Source organism: Stegostoma tigrinum, chromosome 10 (assembly GCF_030684315.1).
Source record: "Stegostoma tigrinum isolate sSteTig4 chromosome 10, sSteTig4.hap1, whole genome shotgun sequence".
NCBI classification, from domain to species: Eukaryota; Metazoa; Chordata; class Chondrichthyes; order Orectolobiformes; family Stegostomatidae; genus Stegostoma; species Stegostoma tigrinum.
Window position 1 is genome coordinate 26007936 of NC_081363.1, and position 25669 is coordinate 26033604.

At 39.4% G+C, this 25669-nt stretch overlaps 1 protein-coding gene across 1 annotated transcript in view; it reads right to left on the reverse strand.

Moving 5' to 3' along the window:
* si:ch1073-416d2.4 (coiled-coil domain-containing protein 42 homolog) overlaps positions 1-25669 on the reverse strand; it is a 43146-nt gene that overhangs the window by 12135 nt on the left and 5342 nt on the right. Inside the window, exons 2-6 of the mRNA XM_059649058.1 lie at positions 25462-25508; positions 22625-22797; positions 22138-22295; positions 4952-5034; positions 4100-4272 (exon numbers count right to left, since the gene is read on the reverse strand). Of these exons, the coding sequence (XP_059505041.1) occupies positions 4100-4272; positions 4952-5034; positions 22138-22295; positions 22625-22797; positions 25462-25508 (634 nt within the window). The remainder of the gene's footprint in view (positions 1-4099; positions 4273-4951; positions 5035-22137; positions 22296-22624; positions 22798-25461; positions 25509-25669) is intronic.

Consider the following 25669-nt stretch of genomic DNA (forward strand, 5'->3'; position numbering starts at 1 on the left):
TCTTTAATAAAGACTGTGTTATAGACACGTGTGAGATGGCACCATGTCAATGATAGGAGAGGAGCAGCTGTTGATCTAATATCAGGACAGTGTTTGAACAAATATAGATGAATGAGCATTAATGATCTAATGGCATGAAAGACAATCGGTTCTTTTTTGGAATTTGCACAATAAATAAATTCTGTACACTAAATTAGCTGTATGGGAGGGAAACAGAAACTAAGTGTGGGATTTTCTGAACCTTTGATCAGCATGGGCAATGTCCGTTTAGTTGCAGAATATGGCAAGAATGAAAAAATTAGATTCTCAATGTTGATTGGGAAAAGGTCAGATTTTCCAACCAAGATCCTAACAGGGTGACGAGAATCTCACAAGTAAACGGCGACAAGCCTAATTGTATGCATTAACTTTCAAACTGATTTATATTCAGTTTGTTATCTTAATATGAGATTTTAATAAGAGTGGATGTGGGGTAGCAGAGGGAAGATGGTATCATTACCCTTCCAGAGTACCAAAAGATCATTAATCTTCTTCCCACATTTCCGCATACCAGACAATGGACATTGCACTGACTTTAAGTGGCAAATTCAGACCTGGCTGACTGGGTCTGGTGGCATTCTGCAGGAAAGGGAACAGCGCCCCTTTCTAGCATCCCACACACCACAACCTCCAGGTTTCTGACAGGGAGCTGACATGTCTCAGTTGGCCAACTCTAGGGCAATTCCTCCCCTGTTGCGACTGTGAAAGGTTATTTTTGGCAAGCAGCATTTGAACTTGTGCATAGCTTGGATTTAATATGGCACCTGCATGGCACAAATTCCATAAGATCCTTGCAGTGGTGAGTTCTTCCACTATCAGGGAGTACAAAATAGTGTGAGCACAGTGCTGTAGAAATACGTTGCATACATAATGAGGTGAGCAGTGGAGAATTAAAGAAGAAACCTTGCTAAGGTTACGAAAATAAACCCTTAATAAAATGCCTGAAACTGAAATTCAGTGGGATTTTGTCAAAATTCAACCTTAAATGTCATCTGCCTAATGGAGCACAATAATGCAGAAAAAGGAGTCTATCAGAAAGCCTGCTATTGCAGAGGATGTGGACTAATCAACTGAAACTAAACGCACTTGAGATGGTATGGATCTCTAGGAAAATTGGATAAATAAAAACTATGAGAGTTATTAAAGTCTGAGAGAATGATGGTGACAAAGATTGGGCCAAAAACAAAAAAGGAAATTAAAGGGTGAAGAAGAGTCCATTGTAAGTGACTTCAGAAAAAGCCTTCTCCATGACATGGCATTATCTTGAGCTATCATTAGAAAAAGGAGTAAGATTGAACCATTTGGAACTTTGAGCTTCTTCTACCATTCACTAGGTCTACTGTTGACCTTCAATTTCAATTCCACTTTTCCTTCTTGGCTCTCTTAAAAACTCGAATTTACTGATCTCAGCTTTGAATATCACAATGATGGCAAAACCACAACTCTATTGAGTAGATCTTTCAGAAGTTCAAAACCTTCTAAGTCAAGACATTTCTTCTGATCCAGTGGTAATCATTAGAAAAACAGTTAACACTAGACCAGCTTGCCGAACATTTGTCATTGGGAAAGTGTTAGAGTCTATTATAAAGGATGTAGTAACAGAACATTTAGAAATACTAAACATAATAAAGCAGTCAGCATGGCTTCATGAAGAAGAAATCATGCCTGTCAAATTTATTAAAACTCTGTGAAGAGGTAACAAACAGAATAGATAAAGGGGAACCAGTAGTTATAATATATTTGAATTTCCAGAAGGCATTTTTAAAAATTCATTCACTGGATGTGGGCATTGCTGGCTAAGTCAGCATTTATTGCCCATCCGTAAATGCCTAGAGGACAACTAAGAGTCAACCACATTACTGTGGATTTAGAATCACATGTACACAAGAACAGGTAAGGACAGCACTTTTCTTGCCTAAAGGGCATCAATGAGCCAGATTCATTTTTCCAACAATCCACAGTGGTTTCAGAGTCATTATTAGACTCAAATCCAGATTTTGACATTTTAAGTTGAATTCAAATTCCATCATTTATCATGGCAGGATTCAAACTCAGGTCCCCACCATTACCTGGGTCCCAGCAATAAGAGACTAGTGAGAATACTACTAGGCCTTTGCCTCACTTGTTTGATAAGATAGCACACATTAGGCCACTTAGTAAGAGCTCATGGTGCTGTCTTCTCAACTTACAAAGCAAGGTGGAAAACTATCATCAGCAAACCCAGTTCTGTCACACAGGTCACAAAGACAGAGAATATACCTAAATCTTCAGCACTAATTCTCGCGGAAACCCACGAGTAACAGGTTGACATACATAAATGATCCATTGTTCGTACACTCAGTTTTTCACTTCTTTAACCAATACTTTATGCAGCTAATGTGTTCTCCCTAACCCAACAAGTCCATAACTTTTACATGGCATTTTATGATATATCTTTTGAAAATGTAAAAATATACTGTGCCCATTAGTTCCCTTTTGCTATCCTGCTCATTAGACAGTCAAATAATTTTCTTGGATCTGTCATTAGTTCTCTTTCATGAAACTGTGCTGAGTCTTACAAGTCATGTTTTGATTTTCCAAGTGCCTGTTATCACTTCCTTAAAAGAGAATTTACCCAACAACCTGATATCAGGGTAACTGGCCTATAGACCTGAGTTCGCAGTCTCTCCTGTTTTTTGAATACTCAGTTACATTTGTACTTTGCAATCTTCTGGGACTATTCGAGCTTCTAGGAAAATTCAACAGATCAGAAACAACATAAACACTACCTTTGAAACCACCTCTTTTCCAACTGTACAATGTGAGCCATCAGGTCCTCATGACTTGCTGCTTTCCAGTCCCATTTATTTATAATTACTTTAATTTCTCACTCTCACTGGACACTTGGCTGATCACTATTCCTTTTTCCTATGTCTTCTGCTGTGAAAACTGATGAAACATTTATTTAACAACTGCCTTTTCCTCATTCTTCACTGTGATTTCTACTGCCTCTGTCTCTCCAGGGAGCCACATTTATTTTTCTCTCATTATACATTCTTGTACAAACTCCTACAATCTGTTTTCTATTTCAACCTAGTTAATTCACATATACTATTTTTTCCCTCTATCAAACTGTTGGTCATTCTTGCTGGTATCCAAAACTCACCCAAACTAACTCTCACTACTTGTCTTGACAATACTATAGGCATCTTTTAATCCATTACTATCTCTTATCCTTAGGTAAAAGCAAAATACAGCAGACTCGGGAAATCTGAAATAAAAACAGAAAATGCTGAGACATTCAGCAGACCTGGCCGCATCTACAGAGAGAGAAACAGAGTTAAAGGCCAGTTGTGGAGAAGAGTCTTTGGTTTTAAAACATTAACTCTGTTTTCCTAACGTCTTCAGTTTGTCACAAATGAATCGCTTTTCCAGTAGAGCTGTTGCTTCTCAAATGGAATGTAGACTTGTGGATAAAAGTCTGAAATATTCTTTAACTACCTACCAACATACATCCACATTTACACTTTTTAATCAAATATTCCAATGCAACTCAGCCCCATACCTGGCTTTATTTAAAGTCTATATTAGCTTCAATATGTCTCATTGTAAACCATAAATGTCAAACAAGATTTAATGAAAACCTGAAATAAAACCTGTAAAAGCACAGAATTCATTCATAGGAGAAAGGGAGTTTTATCTCTGATCGGACCATTCCCACCCAAATATTTGTTTTTTTTAAATTACCATTTCAATGACTAAGTCATCAGCTGAATTTTTTCCATCCATTCAACAAGAATAGTACAACAGCACCAACGAATTCACAGAATGCACGAGCAGATTCTTGATTTCCCTAATAAAAACTGAAAGAACCGCGCATGCTGTAAATCAGGAACAAAAGCAGAAGTTGCTGGAAAAGTTCAGCCGGTGTAACAGCATCTGTGAAGGAAAGAACACAGTTAACGTTTCGGGTCCAGTGACCCTTCCTCGGAACTTTTATTTTGATATGCACAAAAGGTTTTGTGCAAATAGATTGATAAAATAGATTATGCATGTCATAAAACATTTAATAAAACTATACCAATTTTGTGGTGTCATATTCTTGACGCAGACTTTCCAAGTCACGCTGGCATTGTTCCATCTCATCTGACAACCTGCTGAGATTATCTATCAAAGCCTCATTGGTGGCTCCAAGGGTTTCATGTTTTCGAATGATACTCATCACCATAGATTCTGAACTGTACTCCAAGTAGTCTGGAACATATAACAAGATCAAAGCACAACTTGAAACTGTTCACAATAACTTTTAACTAGGAACAAATTGTTATAATAACCATAATGTCTATAAAAGTATGAAATTGCAGATAGGCAGTAACTTGCTGTTAATTCTTTTTCATCATTTATGTGCTTTAAAACTGCATTTCTCAACAGATTACAATCTAGAGATTTCCTTTTAAGATATGCAATTTTTAAAATACTCTTTTTTAAAACATTTACATATTTTTCCCTGGGGTTTCTGGTAGTCTTCCAAGAAGGGTAGGTCAATGGATCCTGCCTGTTGAAACTTGAGACTACTGAATTTTAATGTGTTTTAGCTTGTATGACAGTCTTAAAAAGCAGGTAATAAAAATAAATCAAAAATAAAGAGTGGCACAGTAATAGGAATCAATCTATCCATCTTTGTTTAATTAACTGCAGGAAGACAGGACTTGAATCCAGTGTGAGAGAAGTTTTGTCGACCTTCACAACCAAAAAGATTAAAATCAATGTGCGCAGAAGCTATTGTGTTTCCTTTAAAATTTAAATGCTGGGACAGTAATTTGTATTGAATTTCTCCTTGTCCTTCTTCCCCATTCAAAAAGTGAGAACATCATTTCAACTTATATAACCATAAAAACCATTTCCGCTTTGCAACTATAAACCATACACTTACTTTCAGGCAAATTATCAATTACTTTCAGGAGATAATCTTCAAACACTTTGTATTTTGACACATTCCTTTGCAGTCTCCTTTGTCTGTGGACAATTAGAAAATTCAATATTCAAGTCAGAAAAGTAAAAAATTTACCAACAGAATAGTAAAATACAGTCGCTGTTTCATATTAATTCAAAATCAGCCAATAGTTTCAATTAAGTTACTGAACTATATTAAAATACCCATCTAATGCCGAAGTTCAGAAAAGACACCTGGGTACTGACTGAGAAAAATCTAGCCTAATGCTTTGCTCTTTTTGAACGGATCAACAAAATGTGTTATGGAGCAATAGCACAAAGAGACTGCTCCTTTATATTGGTCACTGTTTCGACAGCAGCAACTCGTATCTATACAGCACCCAAAGCACAAACATCCAATGACCCTTCCAGAGGTTATTATACACCAAAATGATACAAAACTTCATAGGAAGATGTTAGTTCAGATGATCAAATGATTGGTCAAAACATAGGCTTGGAGAACTGTCTTTAAAAGAGGAAAGTGGAAACTCCTGAGGTTAATATCCAGACGAAGCAAGACAGAGACCTCAGTGGCAGCTCAAGTTAAAAAAAAGCTCTGAGGACAGGTCACTGGACTCAAAACTCTGAATTCTGCCCACAGAAGGCCTGCTGAGCATTTCCAGCAACTTCTGTTTTTGTTTTTTTTAAAATCTAGGATGTTTAAACACTAGAATTTGACAATGCAACAGTCTCAGCAGGTTATGGACTTGAAGGTGAATACAAAGATTTTTTTGTTGAGAGGTGGTAAGACAAGGGTATGGAGGGGTTTTGTAAACAAGAACAAGATTTCAAAATCATGACACTGATTAGTAGGTGCCATCTTAGATAAACAAGTGCAGGAATGGCAATGAACTTGAACTAACAGCAAGTTAAGAAATTGCTATGAAGCCATGCTTTATAACAACATGACTTTACTAATTTACTGGCTGGTAAAAAAAAAGCCACATTCCAGTGATTTGAAAGCACAGCTTTTTAGAAAGCAAAGCATTTGCATCCTTGTAACTGGAAAGACTTCTGTACGGGCCTTATTCTGTCACTTTGTGCGAGATCCTACGGATCTCTTAAAGAATTAAACCCTGCAACTGCTATCTGCATAAAAAGAGCATCATTTTTATCTTTCTTGAAACTGCTTTGATGTAAAAACAGAAGGATCATCAAGTTCAGCATAGATCCATTCTTGCAATTTTCCTCAGCTCAAATTGCCCAGCTATTGGGTATTCAGACAAAATAGTGAGGGAGAGAAGATGGAGGAAGGGTCACAGTATCCATCAAGGGATCAATTATAGCAGCGAGGAGGGATGATATATTGGAAGGATCATCAATTGAAGCCATATGGGTAGAAGAACAAAAACACTTATGTATCTACTAAAGGCCTCCAAACAGGAGGGATTGAGGATCAAATAAGTCATCAAATTTCAGAGTAGCCTCAGAATAATAAGGTAAAACAGTTTGGGATAGTTTTAGTATGCAAGGTAGGGAGGGAGAAAATTCTTCAAATTGCATCCTAGAGAACATGTTGCAACTGGTGTGTTGAACACCTAACAAGGAATGGGGAAGTTTTGGACTCACAGTTCAGAAATGAGCTTCGAGGATAGAAGGCTTATCAGTACAGGAGCATTTTTGATGGTAGTGACGATGACCCCGCTAGATTCAGGAAAGTTATGGAACAGTATAAGGATGGGCTTGAAATAGAAGTAAAAATTGGAGGAAGGCTAATTTTGTCAAAATAAGAAACAATTTGACCCAAGCGGACTAGCAGCAGCTACTTATACATAAAACTGTGTCAGAGCAAAGGGAGGCATTCAAGGAGGAAATAGCAAGGGTAGTGGGCAAACACGTTCCCATAAAGGTAAAGAGTAGGACCATGACCAGAGAACCCGAGATGTGAAGGAACATAGAGGTTAGGATTAAGAAGAACAGAGAACCCTATGGCAGAAACTGAGGGCCTGACACAGCAGAGTCACCAAAGAAACAGTAAAAGGCACAGAGAAACTTAGAAAAGTAAATTAGGAGAGCTAAGAGATTGCATGAGAAAGCAACAGTGGTAAAATAAAGGAAAATTCAAAAAGTTTCTTTTTAAATATGTAAAAAAAAAGACAATAACTACGGGAAAGTAGAGTCCATTGGGGAGCACAGAGATGATGTGTGCGCAGGTTTGGAAATTCAGGCCCAGTGTTCAATGATGCTTTGCATCAGTCTTCACAATGGAAAATGACAATGCAGGTACAGAAATCATGGTGGCGGACTGTGAAATCTTCTAAGAAATTAACAAAGCAAGAGGAGATACTAGTAGGATTAGGAGTCTTAAGAGTGGATAAATCCTCATGCAGTAAGATGTATCCCAGGCTGTTCAGGGAGGCAAGCAAAGAGATAACAGGGCTTTGTAGTAATTTTTGAATCCTCTCTAGCCACAGGTGAGATGCCAGAGGCCTGAAGGACTGCTAACATTCTCCTGTTATTGATAAAGGGAAGAAGGAGTAGATCATGAAATTACAGGCCGGTCAGTGTAATCTTGGTGGAGGAGAAGTTATTAGAAACAATTGTGAGGGCCCAAATATATCTGCACTTGGAGAGACACAAATTTGAGAGACTGTAGTAGTCAGTGTCAAATTTTAAATGGAGGTTGCATTATGTAAATTTGATTGAATTTTCTGTGAAGATGACCAGGAGTCCTGATGAGGGTAATGCATTTGATGTGATCTACATGAATATTAGCAAGGCTTTTGATAAAGTCTTTCAATATGTTTAAAAAGAAATCTTTGATAAGGTCCCTCGTGGCAGACTGGCCAAGAAATTAACAGCCCATGGGTTCCAAGGCAAGGGTTCCGGTCCAAGTTGGCAGCAGAGTATGGTTCCTGTGCCACAGCGTGTCTGCTCCCACTACTTTTCTTTTTGTTTTACTTCTCTCTTTGTTTATTTAAATTTACCTTGTCCTCAGCTTGGATGGCATCACCAGCAGCAAAGACCTTGAGCAGCTCCAGTGCAGAACTTGAGTGGTCTTGAGGTAAAACAGTATGGGTTTAACTGCCCGAACATTATCTAGGATAGTTTTAATGTGCAAGGTTGGGAGGGAAAAAATTCTTCAATTTGCACACTGCAGAACATTTTATAACCAGTGCAAGGAATGGTAGATATAGTATTCAGAAATGAGCTTGGACAGTGGAAGGGTCATCATTAGGGGAGCGGTTTGGAGATAGTGGCCATGACTCTGTTAGATTTGAGATAGTTATGGGCCCAGGGTGTAACCTCAGGCAGGCCTACCAAGGATCTTGAGCGCGTCCCTCCTTACTTTTCTGGAGGAAGCCCAGGACCTGAAATCGACAGAGGTGATGTCGGCAAGGTGGGCCAAGCGGCAAATGATGGTACCTAAGAATTGGTGACTTCATTTTTGTTTGGGTCTGGTGCTGGCGGTGGTGAAGTGGTGGCGGAAGGACATCATGGCAACGTCGATGAGAATTGGCCTAGCGCCGAGAGACGCAACTCCGACATTGGTTGGTCCAGTGCAGGCGACAGTGAAGAGTATCAGCCTAGCATCAAAGATGGTGCCTGAGAATTGGTGACTTTGATGATGCTTGGGTCCAGATGGTGGTGGAGCAGTTGAGGAGGAATGGCAGCACAGGCATCATTGATGATGATAAGCAGGCACAGGACTGATGGACTCTCTTCAAGCTATATGTTTCTTTTTACCCCTTATTCTTAAATTATTCAAAACAGGATAACTTCCTTGCTCTTGTTTTCTGTGTCTCAGCAAATAAAGGCAAGTAATCTGGAAGCTTTGAGGGGTATTTGAGGGGAGGAATGATGATGGTTTGAAGGAAATGTAAACATTGGTCAACAAAAGGATTCTAAAACGACACAACACAATTTAACAGTAGCAGTTTAAATTGAAAAGGGGGGGTCAAAACTGTGTCAATATTTTCCACTGCTCGTTGGCAAAGTTTGTTATATTTGCATACAATCTTTCTAGTTGCCAATGTGATAAAAATACACCTATTGGATTGAGGGCCAGCAGCTGAAGGGAAAGAATTGAAAAGCACAGTGAAGTGTTCTATCTCAAAGCACATCTGCAGCAGACGTCAATGGGTACAGTTCAAGCAGGACAAACAGAGAGTATGGACATAAATGTCACTTGACTCATTTTTAACACTGGTAATCACTGGAAGTGTGTCAGTCACAAGCAAGTCCAGCAAAGGGGAATTAGTGTTTGTAAAGTATTTAGATTTCCAGAAGGCATTTGATTAGGTGCAACAGTAAAGATTATTGTGGACAATAAAAGCTCATGATGTACAGGTAGCATGTTGGCATGGATAGAAGATTAGCTAGCTAACTGGGGATAGACAGTAGGCATAGATGAGTCATTTTCAGGTTGGCAAGTTGTAACAAGTGTAGTGGGCCATAGGAATCAGTTCCAGGTCCTCAACCATCTGCACTTAGAAAAATGATTTGGATTAAAAAATAAAATGGCTGCCCATTTAAGACCATGAAGAGGAGAACTGTTTTTCTCACACAGGGTCGAATATGCTTGGAATTTTATCCTTGAAAAGGTGTTGGAAGCAGAATCCTTGAATATTTTTAAGGCATATGTAGTCATATTCTTGACAAGAAAGAAGTGAAAGGTTATCAAAAGTCGGTAGGAATGTGGACTAATCAGATCAACCATTTAGTGGCACAGGAGGCTTCAGGGGCCTGGTGGCTATTCCTGTACCTAATTCATATAACAATGTAAATCATACTAACGTAACTTGTACATAGTTCCTATCATACAGTTAACTATATCTTTCTTAAGACTACCAAATGGTTTCATTTTACCATACTGGGCCAAGCACTCACTGTAGATTCCAGTTAGGAAAGGGGATAGTGGCAACAAGTTTACCTGACAGCTCATGGAACATGATGAACAGTGGTCAAGGTTTATCTTACAAAACCAGGTAGCCACAAAGAAACAGCAAAGGAACCAAATTTTTGATTTTTGGCATGTTCAACAGAGAAGGATTTGTAAAAGAGTTGTGCTGTCAGGTATTCATATGTTTAGAAGAAAAGTATAAAATGTAATGATAAAAAGTACCTGCAAATCAACTAGACATTGAAGTTTCTGCCCGCACCAAATCCAAGATAAACATGAAAATCATTCATTCATTGCCTGTTTGTGAATGTAGTGGGATAAAATAGAGACAGAAAACACTCTCTGACACCCAGCTGTTTAAATTGCAAGCTTCCTATTAGACACAAGTTAGGACACAGGAGAAACATTTGAAGGTATTTTGTTAGCTCTGGAAAATGATGCACTGATTTGAGGAATTCAACATATCGTTCTATTACAAAAAAGTAAATTATGCTAATTTGGTGTTCTGTCCAATAGTAATTAATGTGCATTATCTTCACTTGCTAAATAAGAAATCAAAATATTTAATTACTTGTTCTAACATTATCTCATTGAACTGCAAGCTCTCAATCTATTGTAAAATTAGACAACTACATACAGTCATACAGTTCTACAGCATGGAGACAGGCCCTTCAGCACAAACTAGCCCATGCTGACCTAAATGTCCATCCACACTCACCCCATTTTGCTGCACTTGGCCTGTAACCTTGTAAACTTTTCCTATCCATGTATTCATCCAAATGCCTTTTAAATGTTGTTAATGTACTCGCCTCAACCACTTCCGCTGGCAGCTTATTCCATGTGCATACCACTCTCTACGTAAAAAAGTTGCCCCTCAGGTTCCCATGTATTCTTTCCCCTCTTACCTTAAACTGATGCCCTCTAGTCCTTGAATCCCCAAACCCTGGGAAAGAGACTGAGTGCATTCCCCCTAACCATGCCTCTCATGATCTTGTACACTTTTGTAAGATCTCCCTTCAGTCTCCTACATGAAGATTCCTTAAAAAGAGGTAATACACACTTTGCACACCAAAGGATTAAGCATGTATTATGCAAGTAGATATTGAGCAGTCACCTCCAGTTTCCATGCTGTGGCGATTCTACGATTCTATGAGTATATGATGGATAGAAGATGTAGTTGCTGGAATAACTCTTGTCACTGAGCCCAAGAAGGCATCTACTGATGATAGTCACTTTCACTTTCTTCCAGGTACTATTGTTAGTTTTGCTGCACATTATAAGAAAAACTGCAACTTATGTCTAAAAATTATCATAGCTTGTAATTAGGCAACTCCTGTCCTCTGACATGTCACCCACATTTTCTGAACTTTGTTAAGTACCACCAGTAGGTGGCAGCAAAGCCAACATATGAGCTAACCAGAGTAAAGACAGACTATGAACCATGACAGATCTGGCTTGTAAAGGCTGTAACTTTTCATTCTTCTCTATGTTTGATTTTGATCGGAAATGAGAAAGAACTATTTTAGAAATCAAGGATTGTTAAAGGGTTGTTGTACTTTATAAAAGCAAGTAAACTGACACTGATTTTAAATGCTGTTTACACTGCGATGTGTCCAAATGATGAGGGTAAGGTTTGCAGACAAGCTGGAGCCAAGGGCTGTGGACGAATGGAAATTTGGCTGGCAACAAGTAGCTGACATTGGTTTGCAGGTCTAGTGATCAGTTATTGACGAAGAATATGTTCTGCCTGCTAACAACTAGGGATTGGTTCCCAGTAAAAGAACAGTTGGTGGTGTAAACAAGACAGGCAGAAGGGAACAAATCTCTGCATGGGCAGGAGCTGCCTCTCTTTCTGCAATGAACAGCTTAAGCCTGAAGCAAGCCAGTTTATTTTTTCCCCTCTTAGAGCATTTACTTCAAGCTTAACCAGTAGGCTGGATACGTAAACCAACCACTCTGTACCTTCTGCAAGCAAGTCAAAGTACCTGGAGAAGAAAGATTGAGAAATGGCATTATGATCAGCGGAAGGATCATCTCAACTGACCCTGCAGATGGGGACCACTGAGCTGCCTTCCCACCTCCTCCTCCACCATCAGTTCTGAGGGTCACCAGACCCGAAACATTAACTCTGTTTTTTCCTTCGCAGATGCTGCCAGACCTGCTGAACTTCTCCAGCAACTTCTGCTTTTGTTCACCTCTTCCTCTGTCCATTACACCCACATTTTTTTGTATTTGCTATTATGTGTGTGAAGATGGGAAGCTTTATAAGTGAGTTAAAGCTTTAACTAGTACTGTTTTATGTTGATGGTTCATAGAAGTTTATCCTAAGTTACATATTTTTAAATAAATAGTAATATTTTTAAATAGAGAATTCTAGTCTAAGTTTTCTGTCAACCTAGGTTTAACAAATAGGTATTGGAAAACTTGCACACTTTTAAAAAAATCTTCAAGTTTTATGATAACTCCAGACATAGCAGGACTTGATTTCCAGTGTGTTTTCCCACTGAAGCACAACAACTGCAGTAGGAATCTCCTTGGTTGGGGCTCACAGTGGCAGATTTTAACTTTAACAGTGGAAAAGGACAATCAGGAATCCATGGAAATAAAAGCTGCGGTGAAGGAGATGTGTAAAACTGGACACCAATTCACCCAACGAGAAACAAAAATACCCAACTGCTTTTATAAGCAGTAACCAGTAGGATTTGTGCAGTCTGTCCAAAGGTGCAGAACCACCGGTCACAATGAATGTTGCCAACTAGCTACTCCATTCATACCACTGCCAGAAGACATTTTGTCGTTTCACCAAGCACTGATGAATGGTTGTCTGAGAATACCTCCCTGCTGGTTGTCTCTTTCTATAATTGAGAGATGTGGTGACCTACTGAAAGGCCTTTTCCTGGATGTTAGTTTTTGAAGTAATTGCAGCCTGGTAAAGAGACTATTTTTTCACACAGATATACAGCACACTTCAGCTGGTTTGACACACTTTCTGACTGTTAATATGGTAGACAACTCGCAAAGTCTTACATCATCCCCTAGGCAAGCCTGTCCTTACTGACAGATGTTTTTTCACTCGTGCTCATACAAAATCCTTTCTCAGAAAGTTAAAGCCATAAACTGGACATTCCCATGATTGATTGGCCAACCATTAATTTTGGATAAAACTAGCCATTTCCCCATATACTGCTGCACCTGAGCAAGGCTATATTGTATAAGGTAGTGATTTTGATTAAAATGGCTCCATCCATTCTATTGATGTCACACGCAGTCTAAGGGTAGAGGCAAAGAGTTCAATTCCAGCTTTCAGTAGTAGCAGATGTATCTGTAGAAATTCCCCAAGGGTCCTAGTAATTATGCTAACTAAATATGGATGTACTTAATGTACTATAATACAACATGCTTTCTTATAATCCAAGGATAGTACCTTTTCAGATGATACTGTCTGCTGGTAGACCACCCACCACTGCATCACTAGGCCAGAGATAATGCAAAGGCATAGGAGGGCTGGTGGCAGTAAACTACCTCAAATAGCCCTTATCCACATATTAATGGAAGTGACAGAGACCAGGAAGTACTATCAGTGGCCATCTGGGAAAGTATCATAGGCTACTCTCGAAAATGAAATAATAGCGGCCTGAGAAAATGCTGAACAAAATGTCAAGGGAATCTTTCATGAGTCAGTGTCTATGGTCCCTCTCACTCCCAATAGATTGTGTGACAGTCTCTAATCCAGTCCAAGTGTATATGCCAAAAAAAAGCTATTGTGAATATACTGGAGATATAATAGCTTAGCAGGTATTGTGTTGAAAAAATAAGGGACATCAGTGGGAAAGCATTTTTGTGGTAGTGATCATAATTTAGATAAATGTAATTTGGGTCAGTATGGTACAGGAGCAAATATTTTCAACTGGGATAAGTTAAGTTAATTTCACTGAGCTGTGGTGATTTGGCAAAAGTGGGCTTGCGATGAGGAGATCAAGTGGGTCTTTAAAAAAAAGGTCCATAAAGAAAAAGGGTGTATTACCAAATTCTAGACCACATGACCATCATCACTCACCCAAAAATCACCTCCTCCCATAATGTCCATACATGGTAGGATGAGGCAAAATAAAGGAAAGCCTAGAATTTAAGTCGCATCCTGGGACCAGACTAGGAGAAAACCTCTGGTTAAACCCAGGCATACATAACAGCTGCCAGGTGGGAAAGGATTCTTCGTTTTTGGGTATCCTGTGCCGAGTGGAGAGAACTACCAGCAGCAAATGAGCAACCAACGGGAAGCCAACATCTCTGCCCTCTCAAGTGACTTTCCTTACTTTCCGAAACCTCACTGTCTAGTTCCAGTGACACCATTCCACCCGCTTAAACTATGGGCTCTTCATCCTCAGGCTTCCTGGGGGAACCACAGCTGCGACATTGCCAGTGCTATAGCCATCAGCATCTGCTTGGTTAGATATAGGATATTCTTTGCTGAAGGAAGATCAAGTGTGATAAAACATGTCATGTATATATCATATTTTAAATTCAGATTTTTAAAATAAAGTCAGATGGATGTAGGGTCTAGGCCCGAAACGTCAGCTTTTGTGCTCCTGAGATGCTGCTTGGCCTGCTGTGTTCATCCAGCCTCACATTTTATTATCTTGGAATCTCCAGCATCTGCAGTTCCCATTATCTCTGGATGTAGGGCACTTCAGCGAACTTATTTTTAAAAGCAGTCAGAAAGTCATTTGCAACTGACTTAAGTGCATCGATTCCAAGAAAGCAAATGACTGCAGTGAAATTTGTGGGAGAACCTGCGGATGGAATGTTAATTTTGTTGAGTTGACAGCAGACCAGAAAGCTAATAGTTCAGTTTTTACCTCAAAACAGAAGGGTTAGTGTTTCAAGTCAGAAAAATCTGGAGTTCATTCAGAAGGATGAATGATTTTACCTCACAAAGAATCATGTTTTTGATCCAGGGGCACCAAACACTCTATTCACAATGTTTTAGCTTATGCAGCTTCTGAGCCACAAGAGTTTGGATAGAAATCTTCAGACATTTCAGAACAGAAAAAGTTTACAGTAGAATTGAGAAATATCCATTTCCCAGCTCAGAAAGGAATCATAAAATTGGCTTCACAATCCAAAAACAAACAGGGAAGAGTTAGTTAAATAAAATCTGCAAGTGTTGAGATAGGAGTGATATTTTTCTGGAATTTGGTATCTGTAAGTGGATAGTGGTGAGAAACTTTATTTTGCTGTTTGTATTAAGATCTTTATAATTGCTCTCCATTCACCGACGCTGCTTTGTTCTTGTACTCTTTTGTGCAACAAATGTTATGCATGTTGTTAAAAAAAACCTGCAACCTCTGTGAATACATTTCAATGACGAACTACTATAGTCACAAACTGCAAAAATCAAACTGCAATCAAGCCCAGTTTCATTCTGGGAACTGACTTTTCCATTATTGCCATCAGCTGGGATCATAATGTATCTCTAGTTAACTTGTTATTTTTTGTAAAGAAAATAACATGGAAGGTTGATGCAGTTTATGTACATTTTAGTAAGGTTTTTGAGAACTTTCTCTCTGGCACTTTAAAAGCCTCAGAGGTCCAAGGGAAAGTGGTACATTGAATCCAAAACTGGCTTGGGAGCCAGAAATGTTAATGATTGGTGGGTGCTTCGATTGGAAGGCTGTTTCCAGTGGTGTTCCATAAGGCTGGTTCCTTAATTTTTTTTGTGGTATTTAGTAATAAACTTGAATATTGTTGAAAATAAAACACATTTTGTTAAAGCGTTAAGCATCAGGACAACTTGCAAGAAAAACCAACGCTGAGGCAAACAGCACCTATACTGTATGAGAGGAGAGTGCTAATTGGTTGAGAGGTGGACTTTAATTGGTAGAGACATGCCATGGAGATAATAACTGATTAGTCAAGGCATTGTTGTGAGAAATGAACCAAAGCATGGCAGTCAAACATTCCATGGTGTTGAAACAGGTGCAGCCTGTGTACGTATTCGTTCTGTCTGTTTAAAAAGAACTTGGTAGTTAACTGTCAGTCATCAGCTAACCATCAGTGGCAGAGTCCAATTGCCTGTTAATCAGCACACTCCTTTCACGTAGTATAAATGTGATTTTCCCGTGATTTTGGTATTCTTGCAAATTATCCTGATGACTACAAGACAAAAAGTTTAGATAACATTGGTCCTTCCTCAGCAATATTTCAAAGATTTCACTTAAATGTAAGGGAAAATGTAATGAAGAACTTTTAAAGTTGATATAAAATTTGTCTAAGATAACCAAGTGTGAAGCTGGATGAACACAGCAGGCCAAGCAGCATCTCAGGAGCACAAAAGCTGACGTTTCGGGCCTAGACCCTTCATCAGAGAGGGGGATGGGGAGAGGGAACTGGAATAAATAGGGAGAGGCGGACCGAAGATGAGGAGAAAAGAAGATAGGTAGAGAGGAGAGTGTAGGTGGGGAGGTAGGGAGGGGATAGGTCAGGCCAGGGAAGACGGACAGGTCAAGGAGGCGGGATGAGGTGGTAGGTAGGAAACAACGCATCATCCTCCGAAACTTCCGCCATTTACAATCCGACCCCACCACCCAAGCTATTTTTCCATCCCCACCCCTGTCTGCTTTCCGGAGAGACCACTCTCTCCGCGACTCCCTTGTCCGCTTCACACTCCCCTCCAACCCCACCACACCCGGCACCTTCCCCTGCAACCGCAGGAAATGCTACACTTGTCCCCACACCTCCTCCCTCACCCCCATCCCAGGCCCCAAGATGACATTCCACATTAAGCAGAGGTTCACCTGCACATCTGCCAATGTGGTATACTGCATCCACTGTACCCGGTGCGGCCTCCTCTACATTGGGGAAACCAAGCGGAGGCTTGGGGACCGCTTTGCAGAACACCTCCACTCGGTTCGCAATAAACAACTGCACCTCCCAGTCGCAAACCATTTCCACTCCCCCTCCCATTCCTCAGATGACATGTCCATCATGGGCCTCCTGCAGTGCCACAATGATGCCACCCAAAGGTTGCAAGAACAGCAACTCATATTCCGCTTGGGAACCCTGCAGCCCAATAGTATCAATGTGGACTTCACAACCTTCAAAATCTCCCCTTCCCCCACTTCATCCCAAAACCAGCCCAGTTCTTCCCCTCCCTCCACTGCATCACAAAACCAGCCCAGCTCATCTCCTCCCCCCACTGCATCCCAAAACCAGCCCAGCCTGTCTCCGCTTCCATAACCTGTTCTTCCTCTCACCCATCCCTTGCTCCCACCTTAGGCCGCACCTGCATTTCCTACCTCCCACCTCATCCCGCCTCCTTGACCTGTCCGTCTTCCCTGACCTATCCCCTCCCTACCTCCCCACCTATACTCTCCTCTCTACCTATCTTCTTTTCTCTCCATCTTCGGTCTGCCTCCCCCTCTCTCCCTATATATTCCAGTTCCCTCTCCCCATCCCCCTCTCTGATGAAGGGTCTCGGCCCGAAATGTCAGCTCTTGTGCTCCTGAGATGCTGCTTGGCCTGCTGTGTTCATCCAGCTACACACTGAGTTATCTTGGATTCTCCAGCATCTGTAGTTCCCAATATCACAAAATTTGTCTGTTTGGTGAGGAGAAAAGCCTGTTGATTGAAGGAAGATACCAATGGACTGATCATGTTGTACAAAAAGAGTAGCAAATGTAATTCAATGTAGAGAAGTGTGACGTAATAAATTTACAGAACATATACATAGAAGATAGAACATCACAGCACAGTACAGGCCCTTCGGCCCTCAATGTTGTGCCAACCTGTCATACCAATCTGAAGCCCATCTAACCTACACTATTCCATGTACGTGGAAAGGCAAAAGGCAAGGAAATATTCAAAAAAATGATAGAATATAGAGGAGTGTTAAAGCACTGATGGACAATGAAGTGCATATCCATTAATAAGTTAGCAAGACACATGGTTAAAAGATGATTAACACAGCAAGCCTTACTTTTCACTTTAGCTAAGGCACAGAACAAAATAGCAGGGAGCTTATGCTCGTATAAAACATCGTTAAGACACAGTTAGAGAACTATGTGTGGCGCTCGTCATTATAGAAAGGGTGTGATCAGACTAGGGAGGCAGCAGAAACTGGGAGAATTTAGTTTCAAGGAAAGATTGGCAAGGCAGAGATCTTTTTCTTTGAAAAATAAAGTAGCTAGAAGGAGATGCAATTGAGGTGTTTAAAAGCGGGAGGAGCTTGGATAGAGTGAACACCAGGAATTATTCCCCTTAGCAGAAGGGGGTTGTAACCAGGGCATAGATTAAAAATAATCAGTTAGGGAGTGTTTTTTTTCCACTCAGAGGGTGGTGGGCCACTGGAACTCACTACCCAAAGGGATGGTTAAGGCAAATACCCGCACAGTATTTAAAAAACACTTGGAGTGACCTAACGACAAAAGTTATGTCCAAAAATACTTAATTGACAATAATGTTCCTTGGAATTATCTAAGACTGCAAAACACCAAACGAATACAAATCAGTCTTTTTTGTTAGGAGTAGCTTTAATCTATGATTTTTAAGCACAGCCATAATTTCATTGATGGTTCTGAGAGTTTAGATAGTGAGCCATTGAGCCTTACAGAGAAGGATGTTCTTCTTCTCCGAGCATTTACTTTTGAAAAAAGGAACGAAAACATGTGCAGTTCTGACTGCTTCCAATCATCGCAAGAAGTACTATTAAATAAAAAATTCTTACTTTGCCTGTTCAACTTGCTGTCTGCCTCAGGAACTTTCACAAATCCTCTGATCTGAGGTTATGGCAAATGGACAACTCCACTTACACTTGCTCAGGAAGCCCCAACGGCCTCAAAGCTTGAGACATATGCAGACAGAAAGGAAACCTGATGAACTGGATCCTTATTGTTTTTATTTCATTACTATACCTGGGGAGTACAGATATATCACCATGTAAAATAAATACTCATGTCTTAGTACAAACAGAGAAATTGCTGAAGTAACTCAGCAGGTCTGGCAGCATCTGGGGAGAGAATGTTCTGAGTCCAATAAGCATTCTTCGGACTTGATAGTAGCTCTTCGTAATTGTTAATAGAAGGTAGAAATAACAGTGGAATACACCTGGTCTGGTATCAGTCTCTCATAAACTCTGCCTTCTTCATTCCCAGTGAGCATTGGCTGGTTCTTCCTGTACTTTTAGGACTCCACACAAGCACAGTGCATCAACTCTTATGCTACGTCAGTCCATTCTAATATGTCAAACTATACTTACTCATGACTTTTAACCATTATCTTTTTCATTCATTGTCAATCTCACCAACAATTTGTGATTCCTAAAAGTGTTCCCACAGAAAGTATTTTTCTGGTGCTATTGAGGCCCATTGCTTCTCTCACTACAGTGCAGAATCAGGCCATTCAGCTCATCAAGTCTGCAATGACCCTCTGAAAAATCATCCCACCCAGACACATCCCGTCTAAACTTATTCCCTGTAATCCTGCATCTACCATGGATAATCCACCTAACCCACACATCCCTGGAAACTACAGATGGTCAATCCAACTAGCTTGCACATCTTTGGGAGGAAACCAAATCACTCCAGAGGAAACCCACCCAGACATGCAGAAAACATGCAAACTCCACACTGACAATCGCCCTAGGGTGGAATTGAACCAAGATCCCTGGTGCTGTGAGACAGCAGTGCCAAATTATTTTTAGAATATTTTTAGCACCATACATGTATCACTTTCAGCCTTCTCCTGCAGTGTTACATTTCCAGTGCACTCCGCCTTTCACTAATCTTGTGAGCTTCCATGTGGCAAAATCTGCCCCAATCCTAGAGTAGAACTGAGAATACTTTCTCATAGGGGACAATGAATAGCAATTGAGATTGGAAGCCTCTGATCACTTTCCCTCTCTAACACAGGCAATGAGATCAACTAATAGTGTAGATTAAGAACTGACTTCAAAGCCTTCTTGCTGTCATTGACTCCATATGACACCAGATATTGCAGTGACTCAAACAGCAATTGGACAATGTTTCTACACACTACGCAAGAAAATGGAATGCGCACGACAAAGTGCAGATCAATCTTCTTAACTTTTCTTTAAAATTTTAAGAATTGCATTTGATCAGCTGACCAATTTCAAAATGCAAATTTTCTGTTCATCATTGGACATATAAAAAGCTCTTTAGACATCCTATTGCAGTTCATTCTGTTGCTATGAACAGTCACAGTTTATCTGATTTCTTCGTGTTTTACGTGCACCAAATTTCCAAAAAGTAGACTTGAATACTTTAATGAAAAGTGAAATAAAAATGTAGACTTTGATCTGGTTACTGCTTAACAAATCAGAAACAGCCAGTGTTCAGCCCTTCAACTATAAATCAACAGCACATGCTCTCCCAAGTACGACTTTCATTCCATTTATTATAAACAATGCAGACCCTCACATGCATCACATTATTCCAAGTAACACAGCACCTACATTGTTGTAAATGAAAAAAAACACTATTAAGCTACTAAAAAGAGAACCTTCTGAATTTTTATTCAACCTATTAATCATCAGATCATTGGCATTTCCAGTGCAAAATATACGTTTTTATTTTATGTAATAAATTTATAATTTGTAACATTTTTCAGTATAGCTGGCAAAATCATCCTGAGAAAGCCACTTTGAGATCTGCTTATTGGGGCACAAGAAAAAATACCTAAATCCTGCAAACAACAGAGAAGCCAGTACAGTTTATCCCATGAGCCTGGGGGAAAACATATGAGGAAAGATTAGAAAAAATGGCATTCTTTGAACTTAAAAGATGGCACAGTAAAGAGGATATTATGTAGATGTAGTGAATAGGAGCATTGACCAGGAAGAACTTGATTGGCCCAGGTTGACAACCCTCATCAGGAAAGCTCTAATTAACCAATATAACCAGGAGATTAGCCAGTGTTGTGCACAAGTAAATAAAGGGTGACTTGGTGATGGGACCTGGCAGACTGTGCAGTTGTTTCAGTAGGTAAGAAAGACACGAAGAAAAATAGAGAATGTTGATGAGTAATATGTGAAATCCATTTTTGCAAGAACAAGTTCGAATCGCCAAAAAGCCAGTTCAAGACTTTTGCCTAAAATCTGTTCTTTGCATTTGGATGATCAATGGAATGATCTTCTATGCATGCTAATGTTGACAAAACTGTGGACTAATTCCAAAGACAGTTAAATACTGTAATAGAAGATTAATGGATTTCTATAAAATCATGATCTAAATTGCTCAAATTGTTTCCATTGTCCATTCTTACCATTAATTTCTTACATTATTACAAGACTCAATACCTGATTTTAATCAAATCATGCGGTGTATTACGTTAGCCTAATTGCACTGCATACATAGAACATAGAACATTACAGCACAGTACAGGCCCTTCGGCCCTCGATGTTGTGCCGACCTGTCATACCGATCTCAAGCCCATCTAACCTACACTATTCCATGTACGTCCATATGCTTATCCAATGACGACTTAAATGTACCTAAAGTTGGCGAATCTACTACCGTTGCAGGCAAAGCGTTCCATTCCCTTACTACTCTCTGAGTAAAGAAACCACCTCTGACATCTGTCCTGTATCTTTCACCCCTCAATTTAAAGCTATGCCCCCTTGTGCTCGCCGTCACCATCCTAGGAAAAGGGCTCTCCCTATCCACCCTATCTAACCCTCTGATTATTTTATATGTTTCAATTAAGTCACCTCTCAACCTTCTTCTCTCCAATGAAAACAGCCTCAAGTCCCTCAGCCTTTCCTCATAAGGCCTTCCCTCCATACCAGGCAACATCCTAGTAAATCTCCTCTGCACCCTCTCCAAAGCTTCCACATTCGCAAACTACATTATACCATTTAAGGAAACTACAAATGCATTGTTTTTATTTATATAGAACAACTGTATACATAGGACACTGCAATGCAATAATACAAACCTCTGATGTTAAAATTATGTGAGTAAACTAGCAGGTCTGAGTTATTTTAAGAAGTTCCTTCTTTAAATATTTTTGCTATGGCAGTTTACTAGTTACTCTTAGAAAGGTAATATATACTTGGTTCGAGTTTGTAAGTCTCCAAGATTAAAGTTCCTTCCAACATTTATCCCCCACCAGCAAAAGATTTAAAACTACTTCTCAAAACATCATAACTGTTAACATAAGGTTAATTTCATGCTAAGAAAAGAGTTCAAATGATTTTGCTTTCTAAGCAACAATGTTGAAAAGAAAGTTTACAGTGTGCTTTAAGAAGCCAATCAAGCTCAGCTGTGTACCTGACTTTCATTTCTTCAAATTGATGAAGTAGATCTTGTAACTCCTTACTTTTCACTTCATTTTCCTTCAATTCAAAATGATACTTTTTAACAGCACGGCACCGCTTTGCCTCACTGTCTCTCAGGAACTTGTCAAACTTCAGGGTTCTTTCCCTAAACTATGGAGAAAAGTCAAACAAATACAAAATATCCTTAATGAGACTACTATTTGCAGGGAAAATAATTTTGTGCTTAAAAATGGTTGGAAAAAAAATAAAAGATTAGTTGACTTCATATTAAATAGCCGTAAACATTTACTATTGCTGATAATACCAGGAGATAGCACTTCCAAACAACTTTAATATTTCACTTGCTCACTAACAGAAGTGCAACAACGAATGGATTGCAAAAAATGCTCACTGATCTAGACGAAGTTTTTGCACAGCAGTCAAATTTTAGGTTTAAATTCATAAACTAGTAATCAACCTAACATTTTATATTTTCTTACCACCTGCTCCTTTCTTTCAAATTCCGCCGTCCGCTCTCTAAGAGCTTCCATGCGTTGAACAAACTCTTGCCTTTTAGCTGCAAGTTCTGCATTAACTTGGTCAACTTCTACTTCTTTCATCAGCACCAAAGTTGTCTGAGGTGTTTTACTGTCACTTGCAAGAATCTCATCAGCTGCCTGAAATAGTAATAAAATTGAATAGCAAGGCTGAAGTCAAGAAATTACTTAAATGCAGGGGCCAAAATTTTAAATTTGAGACTTTGAGGTCAGAGAACTGATGTATATCAGTGAGGCAATGAACAAGCAGAAGTTGGGGCATAATTGAGCACAGATAATAGATTTATAGATAAACTGAAGTTTATGGAGAGTGAAAGGTGGGAGACAGACCAAGAGAAGTTTTGATTTGTTCAACATGCATGGAAGGAGGAACACAGGTCCAACATCTGCCCTGTTACTTCCTCCCTTCTCACCATCCAGAGCTCCAAGCACCACTTAAAGTGAACCAGCAATTTACTTATATATCTTTCAATTTAGCATAAAGTATTCACTGCTTATGACTGGCTGTACTGGACAGATTAAATGAAGACTCTGTGGAACACCTCCAAACAATCTGCAAGCATGACCTTGAACTTTTTGTTGCTTGTCATTTCAATTTTCTACCGTACTCCATTTTAAACCTTTCAGTCCCTGATCTATTAGAGTATTCCAAATTTGATGTAAACTTCACAAAATGTAAGTATCTCATTATCTGACTGAGCACTTGCAGACATTTGGTTCAACAATTTTAAGATCATAACTTCTGCTCTCATTTTGTTTTATTTGCAGGTAATAGTTGTGATATTTGCAGGTTTGTTTTCTTTCCTCTACTTTCTTAATCACTCAGTCTATCCCGTCATTCATGTCTCATTGAGATACGTATTTTGTTTCTTTACTTATCCCTTAAAAAATATCGAAGTCAGTCTCCACAGCACTTTGCTATACAGAGACCTTCCCATTTGTTCTTATTCCCATACTTCGCCCCCACCTTTTCTTTTCTCTACAGTTCTTTTGCACTTCTGACTTTGAGTTATGATGGTCACAAACCCAACCCAACTCTGTTATGTTGTCCACAGATGCTGCTTTTCTGCATATTTTCTGTCCCCCCCCCCACCCCGAGATTTGAGCTGTTGGTCTGACATTATTGAGTTCTAATTTATTACAAATGCAAGGTTTATAAGATTGTTACATTTTGGGATTGCCTCTTTAAGATGTCATAAGGGATTGAAGGGAGTCACATGATATGTTGGAAATGTGTTCAACACCACAGCTGAGTGATCTGTTTTTTATAAGATTAAAGTGGAATCTAGCCTAACTCACTGGGCAGAAGGTGCAAGATGTTCACATGTGTAGACAATGGCAAGTGCAGTTGTGCTGACTGTAGGGAGGTCATTTGTCTCCAAGTCTCATAGTGAAGTGTTAAGAATGTGGAGCTTTATAAACAGTTATACTTTACACTATCTGTTTAATTCCAAGATGAAATGGAGTTGGGGGGCTTCCAGAAGAGAGCAAGTTAGCACGTGTACTTGAATGTAGGATTCATGTGATTCATGTTGCCATGGAGATGACTTCAGAGAGGGAAGGGCCCGTAAAAAACCATGAGATAGAAACAGCAAGAGAGAAAAGCAAGGATGAGAAAATGAGACGAGATGAGACATAGATGGCACAGTAGCTCAGTGGTTAGCATTGCTCCCTCACAGTGCCAGAAATCCGGGTTCAATTCCACCATCGGGCAACTGTCTGTCTGCCCACAGTCTAGATGTTCAGGTTAGGTATACTGGCCATGCTAAATTGCCCAGTGTCCAGGGACATGTTGGTGGATTAGCCATGGAAAATGCACTTAAAGGATGGGGTGGGATTCTCTTTGGAGGGTCGGTGTTGACTCAATGGGCCAAATAGCCTGTTTCCACACTGTAGGGATTCAATGATTTGCAAAGCAAGAGAGATAGAGTCTTGCAGGGGAAGCAGAAAAGAAACTATTGCTCACTACACAGAATTTGGAGCCCATACTCAGATCAATAAGACTGAGCCCTTTGGGGTTTAAAAGAGGCTGAAAGATTTTCTGGAAAAAAAGGAAACGGCTTTGAAATTCAACGTTCACTGTAGAAGTCAGTTCTGGGATTAAGAGTTTCCCAGCTAGAAAAGCAAATGTGGAGAAGCAAACCATTAGGAATTGAGAATAACTTTGGACAGGTTCTGAGAGAAAACAAGTGGACTCCTAAGGAACAGTATCATACAGAAACACAACAGGAAATGGTTGATTGTTCTAAAAGCAAAAAGGGGATTTGTTTTCTGTAGTGTACAATAGACATTTTATACTGAATAATAAACAGACAATATTGCTTTCAGTTTTTTGCAGTCAAAGTCTTAAAATGTGAAATCATACCATAATACAGTTTCATAACAAAGTTAATCAGTGTATGACAAGACACAATTAGTCACAATAAAAACCTCCACAACTAAGACCGAGATTTGCAGCTATATATCTAAGATTCCATTTTATTAGCAAATGAAACACTATTTAAAAATTGAGGTTTTGTATCCTATGACTCCTTAATCTACACCCCCAATTGGTTATGTTTTCTAAATTTTAGTGAAAATTTTAGTGTTCTGCATATATCAAAGCAAAATACTGGAGATTGTATCTAAGATCTATACTGATTTTCTGAAGTCACCACATTAGCGGAAAAGAGTGTTAGAATAATGTAATTTACTAACTAGCTGTTGATCAGTTCAATGCAATATAAATGGTAAATGCTAAGCAATTTACAACTCCACAGAATCATATGGAAAGAAAGAACTTGCCTGTCTGATTATTGGAATGTAATTAACATCTTCATCGTCATACCTGGGAAAAGGATTCAAACATTGCCATTAAAAGCAGATCACATATACGGCAGTTGATTTTAACTTTGACCACTGGGCAAAAAAATCAGGGATGTTAAGGACTATATTAAATTAAAAAACAATTTTGCAAAGACTACTGCTAAATCAGAGGATTGGGCATGT